At 51.8% G+C, this 12,234-nt stretch overlaps 1 protein-coding gene and 1 pseudogene across 1 annotated transcript; both read right to left on the minus strand.

Moving 5' to 3' along the window:
- Positions 1-9,161, minus strand: part of LOC136477768 (CLIP-associated protein-like) — a 30,844-nt pseudogene extending 21,683 nt beyond the window's left edge.
- LOC136475446 (uncharacterized) lies at positions 178-7,723 on the minus strand. Its single transcript, XM_066472920.1, has 3 exons — positions 7,647-7,723; positions 743-872; positions 178-661 (listed from the first exon to the last, which is right to left on the minus strand). The coding sequence occupies exons 2-3, from the start codon at positions 832-834 to the stop codon at positions 178-180; spliced, it is 576 nt and encodes a 191-aa protein (XP_066329017.1). The 5' UTR covers positions 835-872; positions 7,647-7,723.
- Positions 9,162-12,234: the final 3,073 nt, after the last annotated feature.

The following is a 12,234-nucleotide window of genomic DNA, read 5'->3' on the forward strand; positions in this document are numbered from 1 at the left end:
TGTGTAGCTTTCTCTTCGGAGTCATCTTTTTTGGTGCTGTCGCTGTAGGTATCCTCACGGGACAAGTGTTGTTGGTTTGTGAAGATGTGCCCTCTCCTAATAACATCGCAAGCTTGCAGCACATAAATACGATACCACAATTAGATGTATGGAAAGAATTAGTGTACGATAAATGTGTTAATATTCCTTATCTTCTTGTGACCCTTCCTGGACTATTCCGTAGGATTTCTTCTCTAGTTGGCCTCCATAGGGTGCTAGGTTCTTACATGACTTCTCTACTCCTAAATCAAACTCCTTATTGATGGCAAATTGCCGCACTGCCAGCTTGAACTCCTCCATTGTTGGGTACAGTGTTCCTACCTCCATTGATGGGTTGTTCTTATCATATGAAATGACCATCTCACCTGGTACGGCATCACTAGTAGGAATGGCAGCACCATCAGTATCTTGCCCAATCTCATTATCATTCCCCTCTTCATCCATTCGGCAATCAAAGCCTTGTGCACGTATATTTGTTGTGCCATCCTCTGTCAAGCCTAAAAGCTCACAAATCTGCAACTCACTTATAAGTGCAATACGACATTCGTCATCATGTGTCTCCACTATTTGTATCGTATCCCAATCAACTCTTTCCATATTTTCCACATGATCTACTTGGGACCTAAACAAGTGAAATCAACTTTAACTAATATGTACTACTATCGTGGTAAAAAACAAACATAAAGCATACAAGCATATATACCTTTGCACTTCAAGAACAAGAAGGTTGCATTCTACTGCCGGAAGAGGAGCGGTTGGAAGCAGCGATCTCGCTAGGGCTAGAGCAGTGGACATGCCTTCTGCCGACTCGTCCAGACCTTTTGCTGGACCTTCTACTTGCAAAAACGAGGCATAAATTAATTAGATAGTAGTAGCGCGTGCATATTTTTATTTAGCAGGAGACAAATGCAGAAGCACCAAACACAGGTGTTTTGAGCAATTGTAGCAAACCATCCTAGAGTAATGCCTCCACATAGCTAACAACTTTTTATTCCAACTTGGAAACAACATTAATATAACCCACCAGATAGAAATATGAAGAAAAACAGTTCATGCAAAAATCACAGACTTAATGTAACAACCCGGAATTCTCCGGAAAACCAAAAATGCGAACTATTTAAAATTTTTCCTGCGATTACGTGGAACATGTAGTTGTTAGGTCCAACACGAGTCCGAACCACTAACAAGTCGTTGCATGCTCCTGTGCTTATTTGCTTGTACGAGAACCACGTACTTGGCCAGTCATGCATGCTCCTAATAATCCAACTAGGCGAACAGACATGCAGGCTAGTGTGCTTGTTCCTCTAATCACGTGAGCTCCTTGCTTCCTCTGTATACACGGCCATGCAAGGACTCCATGTGTGTATATACATGTATACATGCCAATGCCCAATAGCAAGTACCGGAGCCCAGCTTTCCTTCCGACCCATCACCATCGCGGCTCGGCCAGCCACAGCAGACTGCTACCCAATCCTCTCTCACATGCATGCTCCTAGACGTCACGCCGTGGGTCCCAAGTGTCACCGCAAGGAGGAACTAAAGCCACGAGCGCTGTTTGCCTCCAGTCGCTTTTCCCATCCCCACGCCGTCTCCTTGTTCCTCCGTACAAGCCCTGCTCTTCTGCTGCCGTCAGGAGCCATAGCGTCTGACTCTGGATGCCCCTGCGAGACCCCAGCCGCGAGCCCCGCTGAGCCGCGCCTCGCGCCGCGAATCGCGGAAGCAACCGCACTGAGCCTGGATGCCCTTCTCGAAGCTTCTCGCGTCGCTCACCTGCCCACGGCCTTGGATGCGCGCCACGTCGCGCCGACCATCAAATCAGCGGCACGGACGCCGGCGCCCCACCGCGAAGCCCTAGCCTTTGGGCTACAAAACCCCCGGCCAAGGCCTCGCCCTCACCATCTCCCTTCCCTGCCGCCACAGACCTCTCCCTCTCATCTTGGCCTCACCTCCCTCCAAAGCATCGTCAGCAAGCATCGACACGTCCATGGCGCCGCCACGGAATCCCGGGCTCGCCCCGCCTCGGCGCAGCGGTAGCTGGCTCCCACGATGAACTCCGCTGCCGAGCCGACCATCCGCGGCACCGCTCCGTGCTCGCCTCCGCGCGGAGCAGTGGTCGCCACGGCCGTGCTTCCGCCGCAGCCTGGGCGTTTCGCCACTCCTCCAAGCCACCGTCGTCCTCACCGGGGCGTCACCGCGACGCCGCAACCATGGTCTGGCCATCCCAAGCCGTCCGAGATGCCACACTTCTTCGGACTCCGTCGTCGCCTCGACCCTGTCCATGACCTCGTCGTGCCCACGCACGGGAACGCCGTCGCGACGTCGGCGCCGAGCCCGCTTCGCCTCGGAGCAACGCGCCTGCGCTGTGACGACGCCACCATCAAGCTGGCGTCGCGCCACCACGTCCACAGCCATGACCTCGCCGTGGACCGCGTTGCCGCTCCCGCGTCGAGCCGGCGTCACCTCGTCGCCTCGCCACGGCAGCACCTCGCCCTGCACCGCCATCCTCTCTTCGCCGCCACCAATGGTGAGTCACCGCAATCCCTTGCTCGCCGTGAATACCGAGACCCGCCATGGCGCCGCGCGCTCCCATGCCGGGAGAACGCGAAGGCGGAGCTCTTCCGCTCCTGGACACTCACATCATGAGCACGCACGAGCAGTTGACCAGCCAAGCCAAATCGACATGCGGCGTTGGAGAACGCTGGCGTGATCATCATGACCGTCATGGTCAAGACCATGCTCCGTCAACCGTCGCCGCTGTATTCCGGCCGCCCTGAGACAGTAGAAGCAACGCGAGCCCCTGGACCAGCCTTGTCTCGATGTGAGACGTACCGTGCGCTGGCTGGATGTCTGAGCCAAGCCCGGGAGCCGACGCCCATCCCCGCCTCGCTGGAGTCACGTGCTCCCATGTCGCCCTCGTGGTGGAGATGCCCCTGCTCTCTCCGGCCACCTCATGTCGTGAGGACGCGCTGTCGAGAATCACCCTCGCCGATGCCTCGTCGTTTGCCGCCGCACCGCTGACCCACGCTGCACGCCACGACCTTGCCAACTACAGACATCTTTGGAAACCTGCAGCACCGGTTCGTTCTCGACCAAGCGACAAGACCAAGATAGTGCCCTTCCTGCCCATCACCGCGGACGCGCGCGTCGCGAGCAGCCCCAGCCCCAGACCCTGCCTTGATGAGCGGCTTGCGGGAAAGTACCAAGACCAGCCGGCCTAATGCCCAGCACCAGCACCCTCTCTTCTCTCTTGGGCCGACTGTGGCAGCTGCAACATCGGCCCAGTGGCCCCGTGCTGGCCCCCTCTCTCTTCCTTGCAGTTGGGCCGACAAACAGGCCGGCCTGCCTTTCCTCTTCGCGTAAGCCAAGCCCGTCAGCAGCCCAGTAGTGGCCCAGTAGAAACCGTGGCCTCCCTCCTCTTTTTTTAGGAATGGATTTAATCTCCGAAATTCGTAGAAAATTCATACGTTGTCGAAAAATTATGAAACCAGTTTCATAATTTTTCTAAAGACGAGCACCACGATGTGGACCAACCCTTAAGTACTCTCCGACCACCTCGGCAACCTTTCCGACCACTTCGGCAATCTCACCGACCACGTTGATGACCTCTCCGACCTTTCCGACCATGTTGGCAACCTTCCCGACCACTTCGGCAGTCTCATCGACCACGTTGATGATCACTCTGACCACCTCCGCGAGCTCTCCGACCACCTCGGCCAGCCTTCCGACCACGACGGTGATCTCACCGACCACCTCGGTGACATCTCCGACCACCGACGAAAGCCCCTTCCCGCTCATTCTTATACTCGTTCGTCCACTTACAATACATGATCTTGACCTATCTATATCTATCTACACCATGCCCTTGTGCAGGTCTGCCTATCCCCAACTATAGAATGTGCTACTCCTCAGTCGTGTCGAGTTGTTGCGTCTTCGGTCGTGTTTGGTTCTTATCGCTGATTGTTGGTGTTGTTGCCTGTGTGCCGAGCCTTCGAGCCGGCTGAGGGATCGTACCTCGTTCGGACGTTACGATCGCGGGATCCATCTCGCCATGACCGTGATGCCGAGTGTAACTCGACCCGTCGCTTTTTAGTTGGCTTCATAGTACCACGAGTGTTAGCTCCTGCCTTCGGCCCTTGAACATGGTCGCGATGGATTCGATATCGATATCAATATCGATGCGGATATCACCCGCTCACATCGAGCCTTTCGCGACTTAGCCTGTGGGAGATGACCTGGGAGATAACAATCGTGGAACGATGGATGCCAACACATGTTGGTATAGCTTGTGGCCGCGAGTTCGCCTCGCCATGACCATGGAGCTACGCCACTCATTTGCTTTTAGTTGCTTCTCCGTGCTCAAGACCTTGTATGCTTGTACCCCGTTTGACCATCACGTTTCTCCGATTCTCGCGGTGACAACCGCACCGCTTCGGATCCGAGAGGTATCTCAGTGCCAGTGCACCCAGGTCGGGTACCCTACGAGTGGTCTGCGCACTTGGTGTTTGTCGCTCCTTCCGATGCCCTGTCTTCTGTCGTGGCGTGTGTGCCGGAAGGAGTAGACCTCCGTTTTATGCTGTTATTGCCCTATTAGCCCGCTCTGTTCGATCCCGCCTTGTCCATGGCGATTGGATCAAAGATCGGACTATCTCTTTTTAGTTAGCGAAGCTATAGTCTATGTCGTACCTCGGACCCGTGCGTGTCGACCCGATCGGCCGTCTAGAATTATCTCTCCCGAAGATGTGTCTGAGAACATGACATGGATGTGCATAGCTAACCCCACTTTTGTTTTGCTGAGCAACTCTCTTGTCGGTTCCCGACGTTACTGTGTCGTGTGGATCAAGGGGAACCGTTGATGTCCAATCTCTTTGCGCTACCACATTCTACCATAGCGGGCGAGCCGAAGTACGTTGGAGCCAAGTCACAATAGTGTTAATCATTCTTGTATGCTACTCATGTCCAATGGTGACTTGCGGGATAAGACTATAAAGAACCGAACCCCGTCGTTCTTTCCTTACTTGGCCCGTCCTCCGATTCCCGTCAACTCCATGACGCCCAAATCGAAAGACCGTGAGCCGTGGTGCTTGCTATGGATAAGCCTTGGTGGCTTAAACCAATTATCCTACAGCCGTTCCGGCTTGGCCATGACTTAAGCTTGTGCTTAGCAAACCACCACTTGTGATTCTTTGGCCTGAGGAAATCGGACAACCGCCGAGAGGGCTAAGCCGTGTATCTCTTATTGCCTCGCTGGTGTTATTGGATTTTCCTGCGTCATGTCATCTTTTTGAGTGTTGAGTGCTCTCTTGCCTTGCGTGTCGCTTCGCGGAGTAGCTGACGATCGGACCAAGAGAACGTGGACGGCGACAAGGACTGCGGAATGGAGCCAACGCAGGAGGAGGTGACCCCGCTAATAGAACACCAACGAATGGAGAATTGTACCACTACTACCTCTACATCGCAGGTGTCATGGCAGCACCCTCTTTTAGAGAATCCTATTAGACATTGCATAATATCTAGAACTGTTAGCGCTTATAATTATTCCTTTGATAGTACTTTGATGCATGCTACTACCTGAGCCATTATTACCCTGATGCAACCCACTCTACCATGTCACCCTGCTTTGCGCATTCGCTCGCTTATATATGCTTACTTGCCTGCTTACTTGCATATTACACCACTATACCTATTATTAACTCCACTTTGCATTATATCTGGGATGTGATGCTGGTGGTGAACCCTAGGAATGGTTTGGCTATGGGTGCCGGACTTGGTGGTGTGTGAGCGTGCTGCGTGTGTCTTGGGTGCGTGAAGAGTGAGGGTTGTGTCGACCGAGCTGGAATAATGACAAGCCTGGGGCGAGTCTTGCCATGTGGTGCTACCTGGGCACTTGGATGTGAAATACCTGTGGCGGGTAAATGGTAATTGGAGGTGTCCTTGGGTGTGAACCTCGGAGAGGTGGAGCCTGGGGTAGAGGTGCTGTGGTGGCACATAAAATGGAAACCCTGATGGAGACATTCTGGCTTGGTCAATCCCTAAGGACTTACTAGTACTCAGACTCACCGGGAATCCTTTACATCCCACTCGCCCTATATGGTGCGGGACGGTCGGACTACTTGGTAGAACAATGCCACTACTGCTAGGCGAACGTGTGCAAGGAGGTACGGGGTGCGCGATTGCCCCCACACCCTTCCGAGACTTTAGGGAGCCTTGTGGACATGGCTCTTGACATCCGGAGGGCCCCGGCTCTGTCTACGACTCACAGTATCAGCCATCACAGACTAGACTTGGGATGTACTAGGGCTGAGAGGTAGGGTGGCATCGTTCTAGGCTAGCAAGCGGCCGGAATCTACCTAGACGGGGCACCGTCGAGGATGGCTATCTTGTGGGTATGTAAAACTTCTGCAGAGTGTTTGGTTGATCGATCGATACATATGTCGACTTGTCGGCTATGGACCTTTCCTGGGTTTCGCTTAAACTAGATAGGAGATGAGTCCTTCTTTTCTCCCTCCAGGGTTGGGGTATTTTCCGGTCGTGAGCCTTGGGGCTACGGGCCGTTGAGACAAGTGCCGAGAGGGAGTCGACTTGTCGACCTGAGTGTGTGAGATGAGATGTGGTGATGGTGGTGTGGTTATGGTTGGGATGGGATGGTGGATGGATATGGATGGATGTGGATGTGTGTGGCTGGGAATGTGTTAAAAACTGGATATTATTATTACATTACTACTGTTACTTACTTCTCATGCGCTAAGGATGCAAACCACAGCCAAATGTTAGGATCGCCAGATCCTCTTGTTTTATCTTTTCCACTAAAGCTCATCGGTGCTGACCATGGCCTGCACACATCTGGCGGTGTGCAGATTTTCCTGCTTCTCAGAGATGCTGACTTTAGAAGGATTAGAAGGTCTCGTGCCTACACTCAAGTTTGGTTCGGAAATGGAATCTACGCTGCACTACGCCAACTCTGATGATGCCCGTGAAGGAGGAGCCTTCACTCGATAGTCTTCCGCTAGATTAACTCTGTAATAGGTGTGTTCCCCAGTGATGTAATATCTTGTATTCTTGTAATCTTACAATGTATGACTGTGACATCGACTGAAATATGATAATATGATGGAATCAGTTCTTGGTTTTATCATATTATAATTCATTCTGTGGATTTTCCCTTCGTGGAAAAATTGAGGATGTTTCACTTAATTTGGAGAGCTTGCAACATAAGACATCATCTCTACCTGTGTATCAACTGAATACGCAAAATGATGTCATCAAGAATCTTTTCAAAACATGAATTTATCATTCCCTTATAGTTCTAATTTATTACCGTTGGTAATGCTCCACTGTGAGTCAGGATGTTTGCTAAAAGAATAAAGTTCTAACACCTGATTGGCAAAAGGCGATGAGTACTATTACCTTGTATTACAATGAGAAGCCATTTAGATGTAACTGATTTATTAACAAATTAATTGTTCTCCCAAAATCATGGAGGGTTGCAATTGCAGTCATGGCTCAATCAGATCAAAGTCAAAACTGTTTACCCGATGCTTACTTTTGTACATGATGTTGGGGGTACCAATGCTCAGTGTGAAAACAAAAACATAACGGAAGACACATACCTGTACACGTGTGGTTAGGAATATCCACATCAGCTCTGTAATCCAACAGATCCCCAGCAGCTTGTCCTAACGGATCTATATCTACAACAAAATGTTTAGGCGATGAGATCAAGGAATCTTTGCACGTGAGACAGAAGAGAGAGAAGGGAACGACTGAATCGTGGAGCCAAGTGCAAACGCACGCAACGGGGGACGGACCGAGGCACTCAATAGCGAAGTCGACGATTGTCGTTTTAGCTAAGTCGACGATTGGAGTCCTATTATTGACTTCATTTATAAAAATAGGACCAAGGGTTTTGCCCTCTGTTTCTCAAGTAAAATGGATAGTAAAAGTTGGTTTCAAACTTTGAGATGTTCAATTATCAAAAAGTTGCATCCAACTATGACAAAAATGGAGATGGTGCTCAAAAAAGGGAAATACTTGTTCGTTTCATAAACTCAGCGTGCTGAAATTTGATTCTTGCCCCTAAAATAAATTTCATGAATTAGGATTACCCTACAGGACAAGATGGATAATAAAGTACCACTGAAATGCACAATGCAGTAACCATTCAGGTACACCTATTTTCCAAATCTCCATCTTACACTCAAGTAAGCAAAATTGACCATTTTGGACCCAAGCAAGTAAGCAGAATTGACCATTTTGGACCCAAGGGAAAGCTCTAATCGTCCTCGGAACTCAAATTATTAACTGTATTCAAGCCCAGAATGCAGGCCGCAGCAAAATTCAATCCACATTCCACTGTCACCAGAACGCTACCAATACAACTTTCCCATACAACTTCTGTTCTAGCTCGAAATGCATAGCAGCAGCCAGCAGCACCCCAGGCAACAAAAGACCGCCCCGTTCCATCGGAAGCATTCAAGACTACAATTCACAATATCAAAGCACGCCAAATTGCAGACCTTCAGCCAACATCTTACTGATGTTTTCCACACAAAAAAATGCCAACCTGGAGCGAGCAAAGCAAACGATCTCTCTTCAGAAAAGGCAACAGCGGAGAAGCGACCGACCTCCATGAGGGTGACGAGGAGCTGCCGCGCGGCTTCGCGGACGGGCTGCTTGCCGTCGCCGAGGCGCTCGACGGCGGCGGGCACGAGCGCGTTGAGGTGGATCTTGAAGCGGTCGCCGGCGAGCACCGCGGCGGCGGAGAGCGCCTGGAGCCCACCCTGAGCAATGCGGAAGTTGCCGTCCCTGGCGAGACCCATGCAGGTGTCCACCACGGACGTCACCTCCCCGGTACTCAGGCCGCGCCGCGCGGTCGCCTCCAGCGCCTCGTGCAGACGCTCCACGCCAGCCAGCCGCTCCTTCGTGTCCTTGGCGCGCGCCGCCTCCAGCGCGGCCTCCATCTCCGCTTTACCCGACGACGAGGAGCAATGCCGGTGGCTGGGTTGAGGGATCCCTGCTCCCTCGGTGAGTTCGGGGGGAGTGGTAGGGAAAGGCGAAAGGGAGGAGTGGCGGACTGGCGGTGGGATCAGGAAGTTCAGACTTCAGAGAATGGAAGTGAAATGTGCAACAGTGCGAGACTATCGAGACAGGCAGTTCAGACTTCAGAGAGTTCGTGTAGTTGTGCGTTTAGGTCCCTGTCCTTTCCATAATGTTTAGTGGCGGAGAGTAAAATCTTAGAGGGCATTGATGAATTAGCGGACACCAAATCTGCCATAGCTTACTGTAGCATTAAGTCCCATTTGGCTCGGCTTCTCCACCGGCTCCTCTAAACAGAGTAAAATCAAAGGACGTCACCAAAGAAGCCCCTTAAACCGTGCTCTCATAAAGGATATGTGCAAAGTAAAAACAAAAATAATGGCTTCACCCGACTTCACCTCGCCCTGGTGGAGCTGTTTATGAAGCGGAAGCTTTAAGAAACTAAGATGCATGGCCAGATTCGTCTTACCTATCCTCCGTGACTCCGCCCCTTATCATACCCCATGTACCTTGGGACTTGAGAGGCAAGGACGAAGCTACAATGGACTTGTCAGCGCGCTAGCGTCCGGACGCTGCCATGCACGTAAGAGAGCCCAGCCTTCCTGTTTTCCCTGTAGCCCACCACGTGGACCCCATGCTGCTTCCCGCCCTACCATCGCGCTCGCTTTGTTTCGCCCGATGAGTGTCGCGTCTGCACGCGGGAAACCCATATGGGTCCTAGTCACCTGCCCTGCCTGCGGGGGCGTCTGCCGGCCCCAGGCTCCCGCACGGTGACCCAGCGGCGCCCCAGCAGTAGCGGCAGGCGTCTGCAGCAGGGGGGTCCCATTGCAACATGTGCACATCCAAATGAAAACACTTGTAACATACATCTAAAAACAGCTGAAACACTTGCAACATACGTCTAAAACACCTGAAAACACTTGAAATCTATTGCAAAAACATATGCAACATCTAGATGAAACACTTGCAACATATGTATGAAACACCTGAAACACTTGAAACATATGCTTGCAACATGCATGTAATGCAACATTCCGATATACTTTTGCAACATCCAGATGAAACACTTGAAACATACGTTTGAAACACCTGAAACATATGATTGCAACATGAAACATACGCTTGCAATATGCGTATATAGCCACTACAACATAAACAACATCCAGATGAAATATTCGAACACATACATCTGAAACACCTAAAACATGACATCGCCGGCGGCCACGGCCTACCTTATGGGGAACTGCGGTAACCAACAAGCGGCGCTTGAGTGCAGTGGAGAGCGAGGATGGCAGTAGGTGGGCGGCTCAGCGCGGTGGAGAGAGGAAGGATGGTGCCAAGTAGGCGCCTAGGCGCGCCGCAGCGGTCGTCGTGGACCACATTGGAATCCGTGGTGGCACGGGCTTGACGGCGAGTGGTGGCGCCCCCCCAACGAGCGGCCCCCGTGGTGGAGGCAGCGGTGGCAATCAGGTGAGTACGGCCTCCCGCTGCGAGGCTCCCCCCCCCCCGCTGGAGAAGGTCATGGCGGACTGGTGCCGTGGCCACGGCAAGGCGCCCCTACACTGGAGAACGTCGCAGCGAGCGGCCCCGCGCTAGAGAAGGCGAGCGGCAGGGCGACGCGGTGGAATCTACCGTGGCGGTCGATGGCGTGGTGCAGCGGTGAAGAATGCTACGACGAGCGAGCAAGGAGGATTAGGTAATCGACATCTAGCAATTGTTTTTTAATAGAGATGCGTGGGCCCAGGCCTAGGATGCCATCATCCGAACGGCCGGACGCCCTACCGAGAGCATTTCCGTAGACGGAAGGGATGTTCTAACTACCTCTTAATAATGTGTGTATTATTTATAAAAGTGACATTGTGTATCATATAAATGCTTGTCTCTCACTTTGCGAAAGAAATATGTGCCATTTATATCCTAAATAAATAGCTTCCCAAATTATGTATGAACTCACCAATAATGTTATTATTGAGCTTTTGTATATACCTTGTCTGGATAACCATACAACAAATTTATGGTATGATCAAGCCTGATGCCTTCCTATTATACTCCAATATATGCAGTACGTTCATGGTAGTTTAGCCATCGTCTTAGCATCCATGAAAAAAATGTCAAAATTTATATGTTAACAGTTATGTCATTTGAGTGCGTGCTATGAACTATGATTACCAGAGTTCAGCTCGACAGATGTCCTACGTTGAAATAGCTGCCTCGGTGCCTCCTATTCTGCGAACACAAGGTTGACAAGTACCCTTGTGTGTTCGTTTTTGTGTGATGAGTGATTGATCAACGTGATCCACGAATAGGTTGAGTCGGTTACTAACTCTACCATGGCGAAAGCTATGTGTGCATGTCTCTTGGCTCGTGGTGTGCAGGTGTGGAGCACGGAGGCGGTAGTTGACGGCGAGGTGAAGGTCAAGGAGGACGTGCCGTGCCGACGGACCGGGAGCGGTGAAGGACGGACGTGAGGCTTGGACCGAGGGATTGGGAGGCTGGGCGACTAGCCGCGGTGGCTGACACTTGGAACATCAACAAGTGCAAGAAGACATGGAGTGACGGTGTTGACCGGGTCAAGACGGCGGACGCGTGAGTCAAGCGAGGCTCAGGAGGACTTGGCGGGCCGACCGGTCGAGGACGGCGGTGACACGCATCGGATGGCGGGGGACGCGTATGGAGTACGCTACCCGCTGACGGTTTGATGGTTTGGGTCTCAAAACCATCGGATGGACGGTTTACGGGTTTGGGCCTCAAAACTCGGGCGGAGGTTCCGAGGAGGGACGGACGGCACATGGCGGCATCGGGGAGTTTGCGTCGAGGCGAAGCTACCGGTGAGAAGGCGCGGTGGCCGTCGGATCAAGATTACACCGGGTTGGACAACAACGCCCTTGGGCTTAGCGGTTCAACTCATTTGTATCCAGGGGCAAAACTGGGAATGTGTAATAGCCCTGTTAAATAGGATGAGGGAGCCCCCATCTCCCTCACCTCTCTCCCATTTTTCTTTTTCTCCGTTTAGACTTAGGGTTTCTTGCTCTTGAGAGAGGTCCATGTACTGAAAAATTCGTGATTGTTTTCTGGGTTTTTTGGTATGGGAATGGAGGCCCGAATCCTCCTCGTGTCCTCCGGAATTCCTCATTTCAAGCTGTGATTTTCGTTCTTCGTGTT

This window comes from Miscanthus floridulus, chromosome 8, assembly GCF_019320115.1.
Source record: "Miscanthus floridulus cultivar M001 chromosome 8, ASM1932011v1, whole genome shotgun sequence".
NCBI lineage: Eukaryota > Viridiplantae > Streptophyta > Magnoliopsida > Poales > Poaceae > Miscanthus > Miscanthus floridulus.

Excerpts from the sequence above, each read along its gene's own strand:
- LOC136475446 (XM_066472920.1), bottom strand. The coding sequence starts at position 834 with ATGTCCACTGCTCTAGCCCTAGCGAGATCGCTGCTTCCAACCGCTCCT. Across the intron at positions 662-742 it reads CTTGTTCTTGAAGTGCAAAG|GTCCCAAGTAGATCATGTGG; the intron begins GTATATATGCTT and ends TCACTTGTTTAG.